We start from the raw sequence: 23,640 nt of genomic DNA, 5'->3' as shown, positions 1-23,640 counted from the left end.
CTGTGCCAACGCCCACAACAGAACACGAAAGAGACGCCCGTCTTCCGACTCTAGATTGGATGGTAGACCTATAGATCCCGAGAGTCGTTTGCGGCTTGGGAAGGCTAAGAATATCTGTTGCAATGCATGCTCTATCGCATGACGCATGGTTGGCCTCGCCTTCGACTCCTTCGACAGTGAGCCAGTGAGCCAGTTTCCAGCTTGAGCAGGCGCGTCCTGCAGCACGTGGCCATAGAAACCGATGGAAGCCGCCTCGCTTGCCCATAAAAGGCGCGCCGCCCTCCGGCTCCAGACCCTTTCCTCTTTTCTCCTCAACTCGGTACCGCCAGTTCAAGATTCTTCCTTTCCCTTGCCGCAAGCCAACCCCCTCGGCCCCGTCCATACGGACGAGACAAGACCGCGCCCACCACACGCCGGCTCAGCCCACAGACAATGCCTCGCCCTTCACCACGTTGGCTCACCTAACAGACAAGCTTAGCGCATGCCATCTATGCAGCCGACGCATTCTCCCGCGCCGCTCGCTGCAAGCTTGGCTCCACAGCGCGATGCACGCTTCTGACTCCTCCTCGGCTTGCAATGCCCACAACCTCACTCAGATCTTCTGGTCTGGCCCGGCTGTTGTCAAGCGCACAGGAACCAAGCCCGCCAATTGACGCGCAGCAGCATTCCAACTCACAGGCTTGCTCGGAGCTTGCACCAGCGCGTCTCAGAGCATCCTCCACGATGCTCGTTTCCCCCTACTAAGCATGCTTAGCGCAGCTTTCGGATCAAAACACCCCCCCATTCTCACCCCAACCCTACTAAGCATGCCTAGCGCGGCTTTCGGATCAAAAACCCCCCCATTCTCACCACGACCCTACTAAGTTTGCCTAGCGCGGCTTTCGGATCAAAAACCCCCCCATTCTCACCCCAACCCCACTGTGCATCACATCTAGCCTCCACTCTCATTCCCAGGACTCCTTCCGTACCCGACAACCAGCTCGCAACATCTCTCTTTCCAGCAGCTGCAAGTTACACCCTGTGACTTGACACGAATGGAGCTCATCCACCCCCCGGTTGGCCTCTTCACCTCACCTCCATATGGTGGGCTTCGCTTTCCAGCAGCTTGAAGAGTCCTCAACAAGACACCACTCTTCACTTCGCCAACAGATGCACGTCACTCAAGGCTGTCGCTTGCCACGTTCATTCGTTTGCTGGTTTTGGTTTCGCTCGCATCCGATGCCCATCAGCAGATTCCTTTTTTTTGCATCCAGTGAGGGTCAGAGCACTGTTACGCCACGGCAGAACAACACCTTCCTTGATCAGGTTCAGTACCTTCGAAGCTACCAGAAGGTTGCTGTCAGGCGTTGCCAATCCCACATCTCACCAGCAAAGCAGATGGTCTGGCTCCGACAATGAAAGAACTCTGAATCTCAACGGCAGCTGCCAGCCACAATCAGATGTCGCTTGAGCGGATGGGGCCCTTGCTCGTGCTGTGTTACTTTCCCAGGAGATCTGACTGGCAATGCTACCCTGCAGGGAGTCCCGTCGAAGCTCGGACGCCACCACCAAACTTCAACAAGTTTGTACTGACCGCACTGGCACTCCGGTTGTCACCCGGTTGGCCTTCCCGCTGACACTCCTATTGATACAATCAACTCCTCATGACCCTCAAGTCGTCCTGCTCTTCTCGATGGCGGCCACTTGACGAAGAATTGGAAGCCAACAGGGACCATATTGCGCAACTTCAACACCCCATGAGTGTTCTTGGTGAGCGCACGCTATCCTCTGTCAGAAAGATGACGTGGCCATCACCCTCCTAAGCCTGGCAAGATTGATGATACTGCTCCACATTGGATGCGCCAAACTCAGCCTGTTCGCATGGTCACAGAAAGACGCTTATCCTGAGTTCAATACCGACAGACTTTCGCATCTCATCACAAGCAAGCTATCGGGAGAGAGATGGCGTCTGCCAGCAAGCCGGCTTTTCCATGCGCGCAGGGACAAGCTTACCCTTTGAGACCATGGGTGGTCGATGTTCTCTTTCATCGGGCTGACTCGACATGCACTCAAGCGAATTGCGCTGCCGTCGCTATTGTTGGCAGCTCCACACCGCCCGACCTCGACCGCCCTGGACCCTTCTTGCTTCTCCGCATCCATGGTATGACCTCCAGGCCGACTCCACCCTCGCGCTCACCTCAGCCACTCCAACAACCCCGTCTCCCCTGAAGCAGCCGTCAAGCTGATGCTCGAAGCTGTCGCCCGTGTCTCGGAAGAGCAGCCCTTCTCCTCCTCCACTCGCCATGCACTGTTTCCCCGATACCTGGTCTGCAAATCGCGTGCCACCCCGAGCGCCAAGCAATCGCCGTCCCTGGCGCAACTGTTCCAAACATTTCTGAACAACGACACCTGGTCGAGATCGACAAGAAGCCACAGCTTCACGGCCCAAACCAAAGGAACATGGGCCCGCGTACTTCTCTGCGCAGACAAACCCTCGTTGATACCATCTACGATCAACTGCCACGGAGGTGTTTGCTCGGTGCACTCTAACACAGGTCCAACGATGATACCGCCGACCACCTATCCTCCATCACAGTAATCGAGGTCAAGCGAGACACGAACGGCAAGTTTTTTTGACCGGCGGTGGTTGCTGCACTGGAAGTACCACTTCATACATACTCGGCTTGGGATGCATGACGCAATGAGGACACGGCGAAGGAAATGAGAGAACGGAGGGACAACACAGTGAAGGCACCGGTTGGACCCAATGGTAGCTTTAGACAGTCAGAAATTGCATTTCCACAGGTACACCGGCTCTCAAAGAACGTCAAGTGATTCCTGCCATTGATCCGGTAGCTTCGCTGCCTAAAATGTATTCATGTAGTATGATCTTCGCGTTACTATGTCGCCATAACTAAAAATGGCAGTTGGCAAGACTTGGTCGTTGCTGAGGGCTCGAGGCGAAGAAAGACAGTGGCCTTCCGTTGGGGCAAAGAGGCTTCCAAATGGGCTCTGTAGATTGTAAGTGGCAGCGAGAACTTCGCTGCTCACTGTCTCATCACAGATGGGTATATCAGCCATCACGGCGGGTACACTACCCTGCAAATGATGGGAATGTGACCTATGTGGTATTATCAAAACCTTGACGGGAATGAAGTTGAATGCACTGGCACGCACCACACCATCAAATACCAAACAGCGACAACAGCGACATCACATCGAAGGAGGCTTCTCAAATTCCATCGTCTCTACGGTCATTGCGCCTATCTCCCGTTTCCGGAAGACTGCGTTCGTCCTTGTTGTGCCAAATCTCCATGGTTTTTGAGAGCCACGCAACTTGGACATTGTGGAAACATGGTGTGTGGACCTGTTGTTGTTCGTTGCAAGAGTCGTGGACTCCATAGCGTTGCGGTCGGAAGGAAACTCTATTCAAGTGATGAGATGCTTGATGATATACCAAGGGTGGAATATACTGAAACCTGGAGGCAAGATTGAATGAGGGAGGGAGGTCTTTATGTGCATCTCGGAGCATTTTGGACTCCCATCACCAGAGTAACGTGGGGCGAACGGGACTATGGGACCGAGCTGGTTGCCGGAGAATCCAAAAAGCTTGGGCGTGTTGGCGTACGGCTCGGCGCCACGAGTAAAGCCGGTTGTTGGGGGGAATGGTGTTTCTGCTGAACCATGGGCGAGCCCCAAGTAATGCCACGACAGGGCAGTCTCGGCGCTACGGCTTCAGAATGGCCGTGACGCCGTTGTTGCACCGCGGTCTCGTCATCACAACGGCGTGGTTCCGAGCCGACCCGATCACTCACTGCTGTTCTAGTAGCATCGGTTGCTGGGGAGCTTCATTCGTAGCCTACCAGCGGCTTCACCAGGCCCTTTTGCCCGAAAAAGGCTTAGTCGGGATTGCGTACAAGAGGCGCCATCCGTTGGACGGCCAGACCGGTCTGCGCTTCAGGCTTCGCTTTCTCTTCTTGTTTGGTGAATATATCCTACCAACCTGCGCGGGGTCAGCATTGGGGGCGTTTAGTTTTTCCCCCAGTTGTTTTTCAGCGCACAGCATGGCTTGCTGCCCATCTTACCGGCAGTTTCCGGGCTGAGAGAGGTGCTTGAGGAACTTGCAATTCGAGCATCCTGGCGGAATACGGGTGCCTGGTCGCGGAGGAGCTAAAAACGGTTTCTGGATTGCGATGATTCGAAGTCTTGGCCGGCGGGGGATTTGTTGGTGGTTCGGAAAGATGGAAGGGAAGGATTTGGAGGGATCCTGCGAGGAATACTCAATCAGTAGCGACACGTGGTGTAGTTCTCGGTGGCACAGCATTTGCCAGAACGGACTAGGACGAGACAGGCGTCAGCTGAAGTAAGGTTAAATATTAGCGGTCGCTTGACAAGGCTCGTGGAACCCGAGCAAGACATGGGCGTATCGGCGATGGCGAGGGTGAAGAAGGAAGTACACCGCATTATCGCGATTCTGCATGGCGGCCGGTCTCCTGATACGCCACGGCCGAAAGGCGCGTCTGCAGTGAGATGCCGTGTCGCTGTACAGCTGCTTGGTCTTGGCCGAGAGCAGGGGATTATCAAGAGCCAAGCAGCCAAGAGCGATGGTGGAGAGCGCGGAGCATGCGTGGCCCAAGCGCAGGGCTGAGGCGACGCCGCAAGCAAAGGCAAAGCCACAGGGCTGTGGGGCCTCCCCGCACCCCAGTGGTGGGTATTTTTGCGGCGTCAGCGCTACCCCGGCGGGGATTGAGTCAGCCCGGATCCAGTGCGCGCCCCTGGCTGGCTGCGTCTCGCGGCATGCGCCGAACAGCACGAGGGTGCGTGAGCGTGAGGCAGAGGGCGAGGGCGACTCGAGGGCAGGCTGGGCATGCGAGTCGGCGTGTTGGCGAGCTGGGCAAGAGCGAGCGGCGGCCACCTCTACCGACGCTCGCTTCGGCTCTCCAGCCGGCCCGCGGCTCGTCGCTTGACCACTGCACTGCACCTATCTCGCGCGCACCTCAAGCTCCACCCTGTTGCTCGCTCGACCGCTGCTGCACGGCGGCGGGACGACCCGACTTGTGACCATGCGTGCGACCGTCGACCCGGCTGCAGCCCGCGCTCCAGCTGGCGCGACCTGCACGTCCGATTGATCCGTCAGATCCTTAATCGCAACCCCATGGCAACCGCGACTCTATCTGACCCGCCCGAAATAGCGGCCCACGCGAAGTGGCGCCCGCCCATGCTTATCCTCCACGCCTGCTCTCACGTCAAAGTACCTCGCACGCTGGCCCTGACTGGCAGGCAGAGGCCTCGTTCTCTGTACGGGCCTGACGACGCCAATCGCCGCCTGCTTCGCCCCGGCTCTCCGCTGACGGCCCGCATATGCGAACACGCTGCCTCCCTGCACCGCGCCGCAGCCCTGCTGACTCGGGGCAAGAGGCGGCTCAACATCAGGTCACTTCCATGGTACTTTTGATTGGCCCAGTAACCAACCCTCGGCGCTGCGCCTGCAACGACGCCGACACGCTGCCTCCATCCCCCATGTGTCTTGCCTCTTTGGGAACAAGAGGTGGATGCAGACATCATGGCATCGCCCTGCTCACCAAAGCCCTGCTGGAGGCCCCCGCCGAGCGCCACCGAGGTTGCCCCCAGCTACCTGCTGCCACTGATACTTTATAACCCATCGTGGCCCCATCCCAATCATGTCTCTCTCCAGCTCACCATCTTTCCTCTCATCGACATACAAGGGCTTTGCTCAGCCCTCACATCATACACCCGGCCTTCTCCTGGCCCATATCTCTCTGTTTTTCCTTTGTCCGTTATCATTCTCTCGCTTCCACAATGTCTTTCGTTGCCAGGTCTGTAGTCAGGGGTCTCGCCAGTCGGTCCGCCTTCACGAATGGCTCGTGGACCGGTGCCTGGGAGGCCCAAGGCAACACCCAAGGCAGCATCTCTGCTCAGACCAGGAACGGTACGTGCTTCCTTCTCTCCCCGCCCCCCTACTGTCGGCTGACTTTTACCTGCAGGTGCCGGTCTTCTGGGCACTTTGGATGCCCCGCAACTGCCTGACTGCTTGGGCCAACCGCCTTGGAACGATCAGGACCTCAGCATACCCGATACTGGCGTGACGCGCGAGTACGATTTCACTGTCACCTACCAGGACATCGCTCCCGATGGCGTGACAAAGAGGGGTGTGCTCGTCAATGGCCAATTTCCCGGTCCTCTGATCGAGGCCAACTGGTATGTTACGTTATGGTCTCAGTCTTGTGGATAACGACTGACTTTCTCCTCAGGGGTGACTGGATTCAGGTCACAGTCCACAACGGTCTCGGTGTCGAGGAGGGTGAGGGTACTTCTATGCACTGGCACGGCTTCTTGCAGAAGGAGAGCCAGTGGATGGACGGTGTTCCCGGTGTGCAGCAGTGCCCCATCACCCCCAACGACAGCTTCACCTACCGTTTCCGCGCCGAGCAGTATGGCACCTCATGGTATCACAGCCATTATAGCGCGCAGTACGCCGGTGGAGCAGCGGGCCCTCTTGTCGTCTACGGTCCGGACAGTGGCGGCTACGATATCGACCTTGGTCCTGTAATGCTTTCCGACTGGTATCACGCTCAATACTACGACATCGTGAAGGAGACTATGCAGGCCGATCCGACCGGACAGAACCCCACGCCTCCGCCGGCATCTGACAACAACCTGATCAACGGCTACGGCGAGTTCGACTGCTCCACCACCGACCTGCCCTGCGTTCCCGACGCGGGCGTGGCCAAGTTCAAGTTCACCGCAGGAAAGAAGCACCGCCTTAGGTTGGTCAACACTGGAGCCGAGGCTATGCAAAGGTTCAGCATCGACGGCCACACAATGACTGTCATCGCACACGACTTTGTCCCCGTCCAGCCTTTCCAGGTGACGGCTTTGACGCTTGGAGTCGGACAGCGTGCCGATGTCATCGTCGAAGCCACCGGAAAGCCGTCCGAGTCCTACTGGATGCGATCAGACATTGGCCTCGATGGCTGCAATGCCTTCAACCCCGCGGCCTCTGAGGCGCTTGCAGTCGTCCTTTACGATGATGCTGATCCCAATGGTGTGCCCGCTTCGACCGCTCAGCCCGACTCGAAATTGGCCGTCTGCAAGAACGACGACATTTCGCTCGGTCTCCCGCTGCACCCCACGATGCCGGATCCCAGTCCGTCGGTGACTACGGAGCTCCACATCACCAACGAGTGGAACGGAACTCACTGGCTGTGGCACTTTGGCGGGCCATCCTACCGCGCCGACTTCAACGACGCCCTTCTCTACCAGATCCAGCAAGGCAACGCCGAGTTCGGTCCTCAGAGCAACGTCCACGACTTTGGTTCCAACAAGTCGGTCCGCTTCGTCATCTACAACGACACACCCGCTCCGCACCCCATGCACATGCACGGCCACAACTTCTGGGTTCTCGCCGACGGCGTGGGCAGGTGGGACGGCACGACAGCCAACCCGGGCAACCCTCAATTCCGCGACGTCCACATCCTGCAACCAGCGCCAACGGGCAGCTCATCCTACATGGTGATCCAGATCGAGCTCGACAACCCCGGGCTGTGGCCGTTCCACTGCCACATTGCGTGGCACGTCTCGGCCGGTCTCTATCTCAACATGCTCGAGCGTCCCGACGACATCAAGAAGCTCCCCATTCCGTCCTCGTTTGGCGACCAGTGCAAGGTCTGGGGAGACTACACTGCTACCAACCCGGTTGACCAGATCGATTCGGGCCTGAAGAGGAAGGACATGTCCCCGGGCTTGCGGAGGAAGTCCATGTATTTCTGAGCCGATTCACCTTTCAACCCTCCTTTTTTCCATCATTGGTGCGTTCATCAACAACAAGCGACTCTCACAGGCATTTATACGGCGCATCGTTTCCAGCCTGCTTCTATTTTTCTCATCTTTACCGGCAGATTTTCAGCCTGAGTTCTTAATCGTTAATCATGGCGACTTGTCTTTTATACATATATCCCCATATATCCCCCGACTGTAGATAGTAGTAGTAGCAGTAGTAGATAGCATAGTATTAGTAGTAGTAGTAGATAGCATAGTATCTAGGTCCCGCGAAAAGAAAGGATGAATACAAGATGTACATATATCATTACCCCTTTGTTCATGGTCTACATGTGATGCTGCTGGGGGTTCCCGTCCGTACGGATCATAGCGCACGCGCTCAGAACCAGCAGGGCGGGTAAGCGTCTTTGCTGCAACTTCGAACGTCGCAACCCGAAGGTGCGGTTTTAGCAACGAAGGGGAGTCGGGCCGTCGAGAGGCCCTTGTTTGCGGTCAAAGGCATGCTCGATCGGTTTCCCCAACTCACTCGCATGGACACAAAATCCCTCGACGAGCATCTTTCACAGCGTCTCCATCTCCTTGCTCGGTAGCGTTGTCCACCATTGCTGCTGCGCGTGTGCCTGTCGCCGTCATCCAGCCCAGACCACGCCGGCCAGCATCCCGAGTCGGTGAGGAATGCACTGACCGCTTTCCCGAGTCCACGGCTCTGGACTCATCGAGCCTGTGTCTGTTGTTGGCCGGTGTTTGTCCACGTTGACCGGTCGACCCCCGGAACCGAACCGATCAGCCAAGTGGGGAAAACGAACATGGCGCACCCGCCCGCTCGGGTCACTGTCTGGGTAACGTGGGGGGGTTGGACTTTTTGCGAACCACCTTATGATGCATTTTACTTGTTTTGCTGAACGTCGCCCTGAACGATTGGCATCGCCTGCCGCTGTTCCTGCAGCAGACGACTCTGAATCACCATTTGCTATAAACCCTTCCCTACGCACCGAGAACCTTGAACGACTTGACAGTGTCCACAACGCATTTCTCAAACGGCGTGAAGTCGGAACCGAGGAGCCGTCTGGCCTGCCTGTTGTCGACCTTGTACACGCCTTCGGGTGGGAAGCCGCCGCCCTCGGAATCTGGATCGGGAAGGTTGTCTCTGTACTCGGGGAACCTGTCCCAGATGATTTTGGCCACCTGCTTGTTGGTAAAGTAGCCGGCCGTGAAGAAGAATCTCTTGCCGCCCGCCTCTTCCTTCTCCACCGCAAGGACGTGGCCGAGCGCAAGGTCGCGCACGTCGGTCCAGATGAAGGCGACGGTGGGTGGGATGCCCTGCTTGCACTTGCCCTGCACGAAGGCGCTGATGACCTGGTTCGAAGTGTTGAGCGCGCTCAAGGACCCGAGATCCGGCTTGACGGGCCCGAAGACGAAGGGCGGGGCCAATGTTGCCAGCGTGAAGTTGGGCTTCTCGCTTTCGACGAACTTCCACGCCTCCTGCTCGGCGAAGAGCTTGCTGGCTGTGCATCTGACGGTCAGTCCCCCTTCTCGATGCCGACGGGGAGTCCAGCCGCGAACTCACCTGTGTACCCGGCACCGGGGTTTTCCAACGCCTGTTCCAGCGTCATGGGGTTCCAGTCGGCCTCCGAGTACGTGTGCTCTGGCCAATCGCCCTTGAACGGATGCCTGATGGCGGCGAATGACGAAGTGATGACCACTCTCTTCACCGTGGGCGCACTCTTCTGGATCGACTTGAGGATGCCGGTGGTGCCGATAATCGCAGGATCCAGCAACTCTTTCCGCACGTCCGTGACATTGAAATGAAAGGGGCTGGCGGTGTGGATGACGGCTTCAAACGGTGGGTCTGACTTGACGGCCTCGTCAAAGGCGCCCTCGACGGCGATATCTTTCACAATGGCGAAGTCTAGCCTGTCCTTGGAATATCCAGGGTTCGCCTTCCTGATCTGCCCCGCCTTCTCGCGACTGCGCACAGTGGTCACGACCGAGTGGCTGCGCAGCATCAGCATCTTGTTCTTTACTGCAGAAACCCGACTACTTACCCGCGACTCAAGAGGACAGCGAGAACATGGGTGGCGATGAAGCCGCTGCCACCAGTCAGTAAGACGCGGGTCATTGTGGAAGGTCGTTGGAAGAAGTGAGTCTCGGAGCAAGTCGTTGCTTTGTTAAATTACTGGTCGACGTGCTTATATACAACATTGCAGATCATCCGGCCGTGCTACAGAGAGCGGCTCAAGCGCTGAGGCTGAGCTATACACGTGCACTATCATGATACCATGGTGAGCAAGGAGCACCCGGAGATAGGGGTTTAGGAGGAATTTACGGATTTGATTGGAGGAAGGAGTCCAACGGGGCCGCCTTTGCTGCTTAGCCGAAGTAGCCCCTCGGCCGAAAGAAGACGCCAGTTGATCGGATAGTAGAGAGGTTCGGAACTTCTCTGCCTGTTAATCTCCGCTTTTCTATAGAGGCTGCTAAGATAAATCCCGAGGGCCGGTGCTCCTTCTGGTCCTGCCCCTTCTTGCGCCGAGGACGGCCAACCATCTGGTGATCGATTACGAGGACTGCTGTCTTGGCCTTGAACTCGCAACTGGCCTCTGGGCATAGCACTATTCCGTCTTCGTCTCGTATTATGTTAATCACTGTAGTATTGGAAGGACGATTTGCGGCCGCCTGTTTGAAACGTGCCACCTTGTCCTTCTTTCTCCATGCTAAAGGCTTAGATCCTGAAGGCGTAAAGGTAATTAGAACGAGACTTTCCGGACCCATGTTTGCCAGGCCGGTTTCAGAGGTTTTCTCTGTTATTGCGACCGTGGGGTTCACGGCGAGCGACAAAAGAAATTGCACCCACATCCCGAAGCAGAAGCTTGGCCGCCACATGCAGCTAAGCACTACCAAGTTTTTCGACACCCAGGATCAATTCAAAGCCTGGATCCGTGGCTTTGGAGGGGAAGTGCGGCACAACGTCACCTCCGAAATGACACATCTCATCGTCTCGGCAGGAAAGGGTGGCAATAAGAAGAAGCTGGCAGCAAAGTATCATATTCCGGTCGTCTCCTTCAACGCTTATATGGAGACCGTGCGTGCCTTGGGGCACCAACCCAGCCCAATCATGATACAATCGGGGAACTCGTCCTCCTCACAGACCGAGGACGAGGACGATACAGCCACACGCCTAGAGTCCCCCCGCACACGCCACGCAGGAGCAAGCGCCACTTCCTCTCAACACCTGGAGCGTAAATGTACGTTTTAAATGCATATATTTACGTCCGGATCTTGTATTCAACTACCCACCCGGTGAGAGAATTTTTTTTTTTTATGAAGCAGATGCGGGTAGGCAATTTCTTTTGTAACCGAGCTTTCCCTGCACCTATCCGAGGGTTTTCTCTCCGAGACCGCTCTTCCTAGCAACTGAGACTATCCGGAATACCGGGCAGTTGAGGGAAGTGGAAGACTCAGGTATCTTGACTTCAGGTATCGGGGTGAGCTGGAGAAGTCTTTCCGGGATGAGGACGGGAGGCGGGGAAGATGTGATTAAGACTGATGTCTGCTGCTTCTCTTCTTTAGGCTTTTTAGGAAAGAAGGCAGTCAAGAGGGTGTTGTTCGGAGGCGGGCTGTTCGTCCTCCGTTTCTTGGCCTGCAACAAGCGTATCAGCTGAGGAACGAGTCATCTTGAGTGAGGGCGACTTACCATGGTTGAAGCCTTGGGTCGGGCGGAAACCTGCTCGCGAGTGTACAGCCCCCTCTTGCAGCCGATGGCTAGCGCGAAGAATAGCAGAACATGGCGTAACTATGCCTTAGCTCGTTCTTAGAAAAAAAAATACGTAGGTAGTTGAAGCTATGATCCAGACGAGAATGTCGAATTAAAAATTCTACATACACGTCCGGACAATGGCTTCAACTACCCATGACATGAGCAAAAAAAAGATCCACGCTAGCCATCGGCTGCGCGAAGGAGCTGTACTGTGACAGAGTCAGCACCGATTCCGGCTGGGATCAACGAGGCGAGGCGGGGGGACGGATCCGACGACGCTTCGGACGGAGAGAGATGAGGCAATGAGCAGTGAGGGCAGGCGCCTCGAGAGCTGGAGGCGAACATACCAGGATCGACTGGGACCGGCTGCGGTCTGCACACAGGGACGCATCGTACGGGCAGCGGGAGAGCTTGCAGTTGCTGAGTCCAACGACCGACGGCTCGACGACTGAGGGAAGAGGTTTCAGTGAGCGGGCTGGCAGAGAGTCAAGAGCAAGTGAGGCGGACGCTGGGCAAGACACGCTAGACCGAACGGGAATCGACATCTAGGAAGGCAGGCGCGCTCGGATTGACAAGGACAGCTGGGATGACAGCACGAGAACACGAACCTGTGGATATTGCCCATAGCGCGCATGGGAGTGACGGTCGCGAGCGATTCTGCGAGTCCCGCTTATCGCGGCGCGCAGAGTTGGTGGGTTTCCATGCAGGAAGGCGACGAGAGAAAAGAGGAAGGATCCGGGCGTGGAGGGCGGATTTATCCAGGGTCTAGGGGCAAGCAAGTCACATGATGTACCGCGCAATGGGCAGGCACCTACAGCTCCTTCGCGCAGCCGATGGCTAGCGTGGATCTGTTTTTTGCTCATGTCATGGGCAGTTGAAGCTATCATCCGGACGAGGATGTCGAATTAAAAATTCTACATACACATCCGGACGATAGCTTTCACTACCTACGTATTGTTCTTTTTTTTCTCCCCCTCTAAGAACGAGCTAAGGCATAGTTACGCCATGTTCTGCTATTCTTCGCGCTAGCCATCGGCTGCGAGAGGGGGCTGTAACCACGGGAAGAAAGCAACCTGGAAGCTGTGTGACGAGTGATGGGCAGAGGGAGCTCTGACTAGTGACCGCCTACGCCCAAACTGGAAATTTATGCATGGCTCGCTCCAGTCAGGTAGCTGCAATCGGCATTTCTCCGCTCTGACGCCCAGCTGCGGAGACGAATCAGCAGTTTCCAACGTCACAGGCTTTCGCGGTAAACGCACCAGGCACGAGGTTTCTCTGCAGCGCGAGGATCATGCGACTTGTGTCAGAGGGAACAGGACAAGCTGACTACATCCGACCAATGCCCTTTTCTCGGAGTTGAAATACTCACGCCTTCCCTAAGCCATGCAAACACTTCCACAGCTCGAGAGCCGCAACACTATGAGGTGTGGCACGACAGCCACAGAGAATGGACCAGGATCCATAAATTACCTAGGGAGAAATAATCAAATAAAGCCAGCGGTCCTTGCCCTCAAGGGCTGCTTTGGGGTATCCGTTTCCATCACCGCTATGCCATGCTAAAGGAAACCAGTGAAATGGATCCGAAAAGAAAACGAGCCATGCCCCACCGCCTCAGATGCCGCGCAGGATGTCCGGCAATCCTTCGAGAAGAGCTGCAACGCCACCATATTTGGCCAAAGTACCGAATGCATGGCTACCGCTCCTTCTCTTGTCGCCTTCTTTCTTACGCCTGCTACTACTTCTGCGGTTATTGCCGTTCGATGAAGAAATCGTGCGCCGCGCACGAGGGCGAGCGTCCGAGTCAGAGTCGTTGGTCGATGAATCGAAATCACCCCGAGGCCGGTCGCTGTAACTCTTCCGGCTTCGCTCGCGTCGGGCAGACCCCGTACTGTTGATACTCCGGGCACTAGTCTTGGAGTCACTCAGCTCGGCACTGAGCCGTGGATCATATTGTGCTTGTCGGAAAAGCTCGATGGATCGATCGACAAGACCACGAATTTCCGCCTGCTCTTGTCAGTATCACAGACGGAACATGGGTCAAGGAAGACGTACGTATGTAAGAGGTTTCCCGATACAAAAGCAGGTCTCGAATCTTGTGCGGTTTCCATCCGGCATCTCTTTCTGCACCTGGTTGAAGCTAAACCGAGCTTCCTCAATCGCTTCTCTCCGTACCCAAGTTTGCATTATCTCGGTCCAGCTATTACGCTCGGTGTAGGCCTTCTCCACCGGCACCTGGGTATTACTGTTCATGACCTGGTCGTCGACAAAATCCCAGCGGTTGCTCCCTTGCCAGAGCCTCCATGGAATACCGAGTCCATTGCTGGTGGCCCTTTCTCGACCTTCAGGCACTGAGCCCTGACTTGAGCCCATGGCGTTAAGGCTGGCGCGCGGAAATGAAGGGAAGTATCCTGAATTCAATGATCGGCCTGGAGATGCTCCTGCTGGCACGTACGCAGTAGAAGGAGAGAGACAGGCATAAGAACCTCCAGGCGAGAAAGAGGCACTTGGTCGAAGGTTTTGGATGCCTGTGATCGGAATAGGTAGAGCGTTACGTTCCATGGCTCCAATCTGGTGAACGCTTGGTGGTCTCTGTGGTGGAGACGTCGCCTCGGAATCTCTCCGCGTCAGATGGGAACTCGACTCGTCCTCACTTTCCGACTCAACACGGGGCTGATAGCTGTCTCGCCGCTGAAGCACTTGTGGGAATTTTTGGAGAGTACCGGGATATTCGTCAGCTGTGGACAGCCGGCGCTCGATCTCACCCAGCCTTGTCCACCTGTGCAGGATATCGGCGCTGAATCCGGATGAGATGCGACGGACAAAGGCGGAGCTTTCAGTGAGGCTGGCTTGAAGAGTTGCGGCCTTGATCGATTGGTCCTTGTACTTTTCAAGAGTGCTCGGAGACGGGGTCCTGTCCTGGTCCGCGGTGGGATCTCTATGGTCAGAGTACACGGAGTTGCTTGGAGAGCCCGCGAAGTCACGGCTCCGGCGGTATTCGTCATGGGCTTCGGAGACATCCAGAAGGAGGAGCTGTTGGTCGATGACTAGGACCTCCAGTTGAGAGCGTTCATTGGCAACCGCATCAGCGGCGGAGGCTGGGGCTCGTTCTTGGCGAGACCTACAGTGCAGCAGGTCAGCTCAACATGCGATGGCGCGAAAGCAGCGGAGAGTCGGCTGACCTTGACCACGCAATGACGCGCACCGTGTAGAAAGCTTGGAGCATGACGGACAAGGTCGAGTTCAGAGCATCGACATAGGCCAGGAGGTAGTGGAGCTTGCTCTTGGAGACAAGGTCCAGTTTACGCGGCGGAGACGAGAGCGGGCTGTCGGAGTCACGGGATGCATCGGGTGGCGGCTTGGTCGAAACGACATGCTCGATGGCGGCAAAGGCATTTTGAGCGAGCAGGGTAACGTCCTGGACGGTCTCGTACGACTCGGGCGAGGGCGAGGTGACGTCTTCCCGGAGCAGAGTGCCGACTTGCTTCAGCATGAGAGAGAAGAGGCTGACGCTCTTTGCGATGCGGTTGGCGTCTCGGGTAGCCGAAGGATTGGAGATGCCGAACCCGTACAGGCGGAGCGACAGCCTGGTGCCCCAGGCAACGACCTGGATGATGGGGGCAAACTCGGCCATGGCGGAAGGCAGGGTTCTCGGTCGCGGGGGACAGGCTACATGGCCAGCCGGGGAGCAGGCGACGGTTAGTTGTAGGTGGAGGGGAGCCTCTGGCGGGCTGGAAGCGGCATTGCTCTGGAGAGGCTGCGGTCGAATCGGCTCACCGGCGTTGGCGCAGGTTAGGCAGCGGCGAGCACTTAGGTTCTAAGGCGGAGGCGACGACACAGGTTGGGGTCACGTGGGGGCGGCTTTGCTGGCAGGAGCATCTGTGACGTAGGCTTGCCTTCCCCAGCCAGGGCATCCTCGCCGATCCGGCCTTTGCCCTTCGCCCTGCGCACGCCCGTGACCGCTGCGCTGTGCTGCGCTGCAGCTCCGTTGCTATGCGCGCGCGGGTTGCCAGGCGTTCCCTGGGCGACGCGCCTTTCGGCCGATGCGCTCATCGTCGGGCAGCGTCGAGGCCGTGCAGGGTGCCACGGCAGGCCGCCTTCTCGAGCCACAGCCTGCCCAGCCTCGCCATCTCGCAGAGGCACGAGCGACGAGCGACGAGCGACGAGCTGGCAGGAATCCCCAGGACGGTCTAAAAACAGTTAGCGTGGCTTTCCAGAACCGGAAACCCGTGTGCGGAGGAGGAGACCGAGGACTGCGGGTGAAGAAGACTTTGCATGCTCTGCTTTGTCTGTACGACCAGCGGCGGACGTGATCGATGCCACTACGGTCCCTTTCCCCCTGGCTCGAACCGGCCTCGTCGAGGTGTGCGAACACAAGAAGAGAAGGACGAATATAAATAATACGAAGCAATGGCACGGGTATGCAGGGGAGGAAAACGTCTCACAATCCACGACCCGGGTCAATGCCTTACAGAAGCAGAACTGTGGAAAAGCATGGTAACGGAAACCGATGTCGCAATCGCTTGGCGTGGGAACGGTTCGACGAGTGTCTGGAGTCAATCTCGTTACCGTGTACCGGGCTCCCTATCTTGCGGCATGCGCCGCAGTGGCGAGCTGGCTCGATAAGCTAGTGATCCAGGGTGGAGGGGATTTTTTTTGGTCCGGTGTTCGCGACCAGTCTCGGGTGGCGCCGACAACGGCAGAGCACGCGTAAGAGACGCGTTGCACTCTTCTCCCCATCGTCCGCTGCATGCTTGTTGCGACAACACATTGGACAATGGTGGCAGAAGTGGTCTCCGCCAACGCCTGGCGCAAACCTCCCTACGTCTGCTTAGGGCATCGCGAGGGGTACGCTGCAGCTTGCGCAAGAGGCCAAGCTTCGGGTGGCTTTGGTTGGCGATGCTTGCCCCGGGCGTTGGCCCCAAACGGGCGCCCTCTCCGCCTCCACCGGCCTGCTACTCCGTACGACCTTCCCAATCGACGTTACACTGATAACGACGTCGCAATGTCCCAGCGCCTGCTCAGTTCCAGCTCTCGCCGACGCCGTTCCTCGGTGCGCAGCGCCATGTCCTATTTAACCCCAGCCCAGAGCCCGTCCCACTCCAACTCGACCCCCAGCGCCCTTCATCGTTCACCATGCCTGCCGATATCACTGGCCACTCCCCGGCCGACGGCAGTGGAGACCCCAAGCCGTCTCCCTCTGTCAACGTCGAGCCCGCCCAGCCCGTGCACCAGAGCGAGTACCTCGACCACGATCTTCCCATCCCCACCGACGAGGACCTCCGCACCCTCCACCGTGTGAGCGAGAAGATCCCTTTCAAGGCGTATACCATTGCCGTGGTCGAGTTGGTTGAGCGTCTTTCCTACTACGGCACTACCCAGGTACGCTCTGCTGCACCCCCACCCCCACCCCCTCCCCTTCCTAATGCCGCCAGGTTTTCGTCAACTTCATCCAACAAGACAACCCCGGCACGGCCACCGGAAAGGCCGTCGACCCCAGCGCCGACGATGCTCAGCCCGGTGCCCTCGGCATGGGCCAGCAGGCCTCCACCGGCCTGACCACCTTCAACCAGTTCTGGGTCTACCTCATCCCGCTGTTCGGCGCCTACGTTGCCGACAGTTATCTCGGCCGCTTCAAGACCATCTGGATCTCAGTCGTCATCGCCATTGTCGGCCATGTGATCCTGACTGCCTCGGCTGCTCCCTCCGTCATGGCTGTTCCCAGCCATTCTCTTGCAGCCTTCGTAATCGGCCTCATCATCATGGGCATTGGCACAGGCGGCTTCAAACCCAACATCTCTCCGCTCATTGCCGAGCAGATCCCTCGCAAGATGTATGTCCACACCACCAAGAAGGGTGAGCGTGTCATCGTCGACCCGGCCGTCACCACGGCGAGGATCTACAACTGGTTCTATCTGTTCATCAACATTGGTGCTCTTGTTGGCCAGCTGAGCATGGCCTACGCCGAGCGCTACGTCGGCTTCTACCTCTCCTTCATGCTGCCGACCCTGCTGTTCTGCGCTGCTCTGCCGCTTCTATACTTCTGCCGCAAGTGGTATACCCACACCAAGCCCGAGGGCAGCGTGCTGGGCCCTGCCGTCAAGCTCCTGTGGTTGGGGTCCAAGAAGCGATTCGCTCTCAACCCCGTCACCTTCTACAAGAACTGCCATGATGGCACATTCTGGGAGGACCTCAAGCCATCTAAGCTGGGCGCCGCCAAGCCGGCTTGGATGACATTCGACGACGCCTGGGTTGACGAAGTTGGCCGCGGCTGGAAGTCTTGCAGTGTTTTCCTGTGGTACCCGCTGTACTGGATCACTTACAACCAAATCAACAATAACCTGACGTCTCAAGCATCGACCATGGCGCTCCACGGCATCCCCAATGATGTGAGTGTTTTTTTCTTTTTTTTGTCTCATAACACTCTGCTAACGCAATATGCCAGGTGTTATCGAATTTGGATCCATTTGCGCTGATTATATTGATTCCCATCATCGATTTGTTCGTCTACCCGGCGTTGCGCAAGGCGGGCATCAATTTCACACCAATCAAGAAGATTGCGGCCGGCTTCTTCACCGGTAGCATGGCGATGGTCTGGGCTTGCGTCCTCCAGTACTATATCTACAAGGACAGCGAGTGCGGGGATTTCCCTTCGAATGACGGCTGTGCCAACGTCGGCATCAACGTGTGGGCGCAGACAGGCGCCTACGTGCTGATAGCACTGAGCGAGATATTTGCATCCATCACGTCGCTGGAATATGGCTTTTCCAAAGCGCCCAAGAACATGCGGTCGTTGGTGGCGGCGTTCGCGCTTTTCATGTCGGCCATCTCGGCCGCCATCGGCGAGGCCTTCAACCCCCTTTCGGCGGACCCGCTGTTGGTATGGAACTACGGCTCGATGGCCGTCATCTCCTTCGTCGGCGGCTCTCTCTTCTGGCTCTCCTACCGCGAGCTCGACGCCCAGGAGGATCAGCTCAACATGCTTCCCACCGGCCACATGGGCAGGAAGAGCGACACCGAGGATGTGGAGGGTAGCATCAGCGTGACCCACGAGCCGGTTCATGAGAAGATATAGATTTGGATGCTAGACAAAAGCAGTGTTTGTTGGGTTGATTGAACGACGGTAGTAAGGTATTCTTTGGATAATACCCCTGAATGTTTATCTTTTTCCCCAAAGCTTTAATGCGGTGCGAACTGCTCAGTGATACAACATGTTACGGAAATTTGAGCCTACCTTCTTCCTGTGTGGGCAGCTGGAGAAATATCCGGACACAAATGTATTTTTGAATCGACTTCCTCCGGGAGTAGATGGCCTCGGGAATACAAACTCCCAGGGGGAAGCTAGTGCGCGGGAACTAGGCGGTGGCGCGGGAACGGAGAAGGCTGAGGGCGTGTCGCCGTGCACAAAACGTGCATAACGTCGGCTTCGGCAACGCCTGGCTTCCACCCCTCTTCTTGAAGACAGTCAAAAGGGCCAGCCCATGGTAACAAATCCTGGTCGGATCCGCTCTCTCGCCTCAGTGGACCGGTCCGAAAACGTCCACCCTGGACCTTTGCCAGAACCTCTTGCGTTGTCGTTGGATTCGATCTGTAACCGAATACACTAGTACGAGGACTTGGGTTCAGAACCTACAGTACGTATGGTCTGTCTTCGGGAATCCACCCTTACCGATCCACTGACTCACCGTGCGGGCATCAGATCTGTAAGAACCGTCAACCACCGGCCAGCTCTTTCCACTCGTCATTCACTTCCAAGATAAGCATGGAGACCGAAAAGCAACCAGCCAAGCCAAGCCCCGTTGCCACGGTCGAGGATGAAGATCCAGACGTAGAGAAGGGCGCTGGCGGCGATGGCACCAGCAGACCGCCAAGCACATTCACCAGCGAAGCCGCCGAGGGTGGACAACAGCAACAGCAACAAGACAGGACACAAGATGACGACTCCAACCTGGTATGGTGGGACAGCGACACCGATGCTGAAAACCCCTTGAATTGGCCCGCCAAGAAGAAATGGGCCAACTTGGGCCTGGTGTCTTTTGTCACTTTCATCACGTAAGTTCGACATTGCCTCCGGATGCTACCGAATTACGGACTGACGTGTTCCGACTGCAGCCCTCTCGCCTCCTCAATGTTTGCTCCCGGTGTCCCCCAGGTCCTGAAGGCCTTTCACACGACAAACAACCTCGTGGCCACGTTTGTCGTCAGCGTCTATGTGCTTGGCTTCGCAATGGGCCCGCGTAAGCATTGGCCCCTTTCTCTCATCCCTCGGGCCACATCTCTTTTCTCGAGACTGACCAGCTCTCCCGCAGTCCTCATCGCCCCCCTGAGTGAGATGTACGGCCGAGTCCCCCTGTACCATGCTGGAAATTGTGGGTTTTTGATTTTCACCATCGCTTGCGCCGTCTCCAACAGCCTGGGTATGCTCCTCGGCTTCCGCTTCCTGGCCGGCTGCTTCGGTGCCGCTTGTTTGACGATTGGCGCTGGCACCATCGCCGATGTCATGCCGGTGGATAAGCGCGGAGGCGCCATGGCTATCTTCGCCATGGGTCCTTTGCTGGGTCCAGTGATCGGTCCGGTCTGTGGTGGGTTCCTGGTGGAGGCGAAGGGCTGGAGATGGTGAGTACTGTTCATCGTCCACTCGAATATGAACGAGGGAGAGAAGACTGACTCTCCTCCAAAAGGGTGTTTTGGCTGCTTTCAATTGTGGTGAGCGATTCCATCGTGCCTGATCGTGCACCTCTCCCTTAAACACCATATGCTGACCAGCACTTCCTCGAGGAAAGGCCGGCGCCCTCACCATTGCATGCTTCCTCTTCCTCCGCGAGACCTACGCGCCCACCCTGCTCAGGCATAAAGCAGCGCGCCTCCGCAAGACGACCGGCAACGCGGCACTCTGCAGCAAGCTGGACATGGGCGTCCCGCAACGACAGCTACTCCTCCGCGCGGTGCTGCGGCCGACCAAGATGCTCTTCCTCAGCCCCATTGTAGGGCTAATGTCGCTGTACGTAGCCGTCGTGTACGGCATCCTCTACCTGCTCTTCACAACCTTCACCTTTGTGTTTGAGGGGCGTTACGGCTTCAGCTCCGGCACCGTCGGCCTGACCTACATCGGCATCGGCGTCGGCATGATCCTGGGCCTTGCGCTCGTCGGCAAGCTGTCGGATGCGACGCTGCGCAAGGCAAAGGCATCGGGCGCCGCCGTGCGGCCGGAGCACCGGCTGCCCTTCATGCTGACCGGTCCGCCTGCCGCCTGCATCCCCGCCGGCCTGTTCATCTACGGCTGGACGACCGAGTACCGCGAGCATTGGGCCATCGCGCTGTTCGGTACCATGCTGATTGGTTTCGGGTTGCTGGCATGCATGGTAAGTGCACTCCCCGTTCCCTTGTCCTGATCTCTCCCGTCCAGAGAAGGTTCGGTGCTGACCGTGCAACCCCTCCAATTTCAGATGTGCGTGCAAACTTACCTCGTCGACGCCTACACGCAGTATGCTGCCTCCGCCATGGCCGCCAACGCCGTACTGCGCTCAATCTTCGGCGCCCTCCTGCCGTTGGCCGGGCTCGACATGTACGCCTCCTTGGGCCTTGGCTGGGGCAACACCCTGCTCGCTCTGCTCGCCCTAGCCCTGCTGCCCGTTCCCATGGTCTTCAAGCGGTACGGCGAACGCATTCGCAACAGCAGATATGGACAGGTGAGCTTTGGTTGAGTGGTGCGAAGTCTATGCGTAAGGATAATAGATATTCTTCTGTTATCCACGCCCTTTATTGTTATTTCCAGGTTCTTCAAATTGTTTTCCCCCTCCGTTGGTGCTCGTGTGTTTGGTAGACAGAGATGTGCAACTTCAACCTCGTCACAGCTGGTGGGAGCCCTGCCAGGCGGGAAATGTAAATTCCTCTCCTTTCAAAAGGAAACGCACTAATGCCTGTCTTCTGGATTCCCCTCTTCTTCTGCTCTTCGTTGGTATAGTGTTGACGTGTATATGGAAGACATACAATATGCATGGGGAGGAGCTGACTTTTTCGGACCTTTCCTTTTTGTTTACTTCTTTTCCTTTTTAGAAAAAAAAGAAAGTGACATTGTTCAGTACGCGCTTCTGCCAAGTGGAGATTTGTTACTGTTCTCCTTCTTCAGTTCATCGGTAGCGCGCGTTCGGCAGTTAAACAAAATTCGATATTGTTTTAATTCGTCCTTGCACCCATCAAGCCATTGAGGTTGCTCGCCACAGACTACACACACTACTAGATCATAAAAATTGAACATCAACTAATATTTACTGTTCAAAAGCTACCATGCATGCTATTTTATGAGTGCATCTGCAAAAGATCGACCCAACTTGTATCAAGGTTGGTGGGTACGAGGGTATCACTTGAAAGGAAAAGTCGTTTCGGGCGTGTAGCAAGGGAGGATGCGCTGATGGTCATCTTATTTGAACCCGCTGTTCCATCACTGTTTGTTAAGCCGGCTGTGACAATATAAGCATTACTGTTCTTCAATGGGTATTGAATTAAGCTTTTTTTTCCCCGGAAGAAAGAACTCGGCAATGAAGGAGGCATTGGTGGTTATTGCCGGAGACGACTAAGCCCCGGTGATTTCTTCAGATACCTACGGTAGTACACGCCCCATCAACCGACTCGTCTGCTAAACAGGCTGTACAAGCAAAGAGGCCATATAGCAGTCGAACAAGGGAGTGAGGAAGACGGTACTGGGGCTCCGACTGAGAGATGCGGCAGGACCCAGATGTCGTCGTTGTTGTGAGGTAAAGAGCGTATCTTGGATGCCAAAAGGAGCGCAAGAACTTAGCCAGTCATTAGTACCCAGGGTATGAGTGACAGAGAAGAATAGGAGTATCAAAGTCGACAGAACAAAAAAAGATCAGAGACAACGAGGACAATTAAGGAGCCGCACCCTCGCACATGCCACGCCCCGACCTGTACGTATACCCTCAGCATTATTCACATCCATCACAACCACTTGAGCAGCTACTGTCCCGACCATGACCCAACCGTCCTCGTCTATCCAGCCTTGGCCACCCTCCTCGCCTGAAGCTTTTTCCAGGTGAACAGAGAGAGCAGCAGGATGACAATGGCGCCGACAATGCAGAAGACGAGGATGACACCGGGCTCGCGCGCGGCCCAATTCTTGCGCTTGACCAGTCGGTGGAGCGCCGTCGCGCCCTGCTGTGCCGCCGTCGGGCTCAGGTTCGCGAAATCGAGGGCGGGCATGATTCCTTGACGCCGGAAGTTGCTGACTGGCTTGCCGGCTTGGTAACCAAAGGGAGAAGCGGAACAAAGGAGCGAGAAGGGAAGGAAGCTCTGGCTATCCACTGGGTTAAAGGAGGAACGGCAGCCAAAAGTGAGGAGATGTAATGAGCCCTTTCGAACATGGGCCGCATTAGCAAGAGCAGCGCGTAGCGCCAGGACCACGAGACGCGGCAGGCTGGAGCGGTGTTGGGGCATGGCGTACCTTTTGACGCAGCTGTTCGGCAAGTGCTGGGGGAGTAGAAGTGGCGAGTTTTGGTGCAGAGCTGGCGGAAAAGATCAGTCGACGACGGAAACGCAGGGCTCGCAAAAGCGGAGGCGCCAATTGCAAGGTGGAAGGCGCAAAGGAAAGAGAGCGCACCGTGGTGGGAGCTGGGGCCGGAGCAGCGACGGCGGACGCTGGGCAGACACGGCAGGTGAGAGGCAGCGGAGAGGAGAGGGAGGTGTTCTGGCGACAGTGACACGGGGTGCGGAGTAAGCAGTACCTTCGCGGGACCACGGCGGGGTTGACGGCTGGTGCTATCTCAAGCGACGTGACCCTGGCCCTTGCTAAGCAGACTAGCGCATCCGGGGGTGGAGACGCGGGCGGGAGTCCAAGCTTGTCGTGCTTGTGTCAGCGGCCTTGACGGCATTGCAAAGCTCGCCGCTAGCCCGCAGCCGCCGCGCCCGATGCATGCGGCACCCCCCGCCGCGCCCGCAATTGACCGCCCGCAACGCCCCGTCTCCTGTGCCGCCCGTGGCAGGCGTCAACGGCCGGGCAGCCCTGTCGCCTGTCCGGCGCAGCACGCTCGGGCCATCCGATGCGGATGCGGACAGGGATTGCGCGCATCAGCGGGCCCCGGCGCACGGGCCAT

At 57.0% G+C, this 23,640-nt stretch overlaps 6 protein-coding genes across 6 annotated transcripts; 3 read left to right on the top strand and 3 right to left on the bottom strand.

Annotated features, from left to right (window-relative positions):
* Positions 1-5,799: 5,799 nt before the first annotated feature.
* Positions 5,800-7,770, top strand: SLS55_007026 (uncharacterized protein; the record flags this gene model as incomplete). Its single annotated transcript, XM_066778452.1, has 3 exons — positions 5,800-5,929; positions 5,985-6,198; positions 6,252-7,770. The coding sequence occupies 3 exons, from the start codon at positions 5,800-5,802 to the stop codon at positions 7,768-7,770; spliced, it is 1,863 nt and encodes a 620-aa protein (XP_066630889.1).
* A 993-nt stretch (positions 7,771-8,763) lies between these two features.
* Positions 8,764-9,898, bottom strand: GRP2_2 (Glycine-rich RNA-binding protein 2, mitochondrial; the record flags this gene model as incomplete). The annotated part of the gene is made up of 3 exons (XM_066778451.1): positions 8,764-9,284; positions 9,347-9,774; positions 9,825-9,898. The coding sequence occupies 3 exons, from the start codon at positions 9,896-9,898 to the stop codon at positions 8,764-8,766; spliced, it is 1,023 nt and encodes a 340-aa protein (XP_066630888.1).
* Positions 9,899-13,144: 3,246 nt separating this feature from the next.
* On the bottom strand, positions 13,145-15,164 carry SLS55_007024 (uncharacterized protein; the record flags this gene model as incomplete). The annotated part of the gene is made up of 5 exons (XM_066778450.1): positions 13,145-13,185; positions 13,423-13,537; positions 13,586-13,872; positions 14,185-14,651; positions 14,713-15,164. The coding sequence occupies 5 exons, from the start codon at positions 15,162-15,164 to the stop codon at positions 13,145-13,147; spliced, it is 1,362 nt and encodes a 453-aa protein (XP_066630887.1).
* Positions 15,165-16,666: 1,502 nt separating this feature from the next.
* Positions 16,667-18,605, top strand: SLS55_007023 (uncharacterized protein; the record flags this gene model as incomplete). Its single annotated transcript, XM_066778449.1, has 3 exons — positions 16,667-16,912; positions 16,966-17,919; positions 17,976-18,605. 3 exons carry the CDS (start codon positions 16,667-16,669, stop codon positions 18,603-18,605), a joined length of 1,830 nt encoding a protein of 609 aa, XP_066630886.1.
* A 687-nt stretch (positions 18,606-19,292) lies between these two features.
* Positions 19,293-21,234, top strand: SLS55_007022 (uncharacterized protein; the record flags this gene model as incomplete). Its single annotated transcript, XM_066778448.1, has 5 exons — positions 19,293-19,582; positions 19,643-19,767; positions 19,840-20,088; positions 20,309-20,892; positions 20,977-21,234. The coding sequence occupies 5 exons, from the start codon at positions 19,293-19,295 to the stop codon at positions 21,232-21,234; spliced, it is 1,506 nt and encodes a 501-aa protein (XP_066630885.1).
* Positions 21,235-22,540: 1,306 nt separating this feature from the next.
* SLS55_007021 (uncharacterized protein) lies at positions 22,541-22,984 on the bottom strand (the record flags this gene model as incomplete). The annotated part of the gene is made up of 1 exon (XM_066778447.1): positions 22,541-22,984. One exon carries the CDS (start codon positions 22,982-22,984, stop codon positions 22,541-22,543), a length of 444 nt encoding a protein of 147 aa, XP_066630884.1.
* Between the last annotated feature and the right edge of the window lie 656 nt (positions 22,985-23,640).

This window comes from Diplodia seriata (genome assembly GCF_021436955.1).
Source record: "Diplodia seriata strain FDS-637 chromosome Unknown scaffold_7, whole genome shotgun sequence".
Classification (NCBI taxonomy): Eukaryota; Fungi; Ascomycota; class Dothideomycetes; order Botryosphaeriales; family Botryosphaeriaceae; genus Diplodia; species Diplodia seriata.
This window is presented reverse-complemented; position numbering and strand designations above follow the sequence as displayed.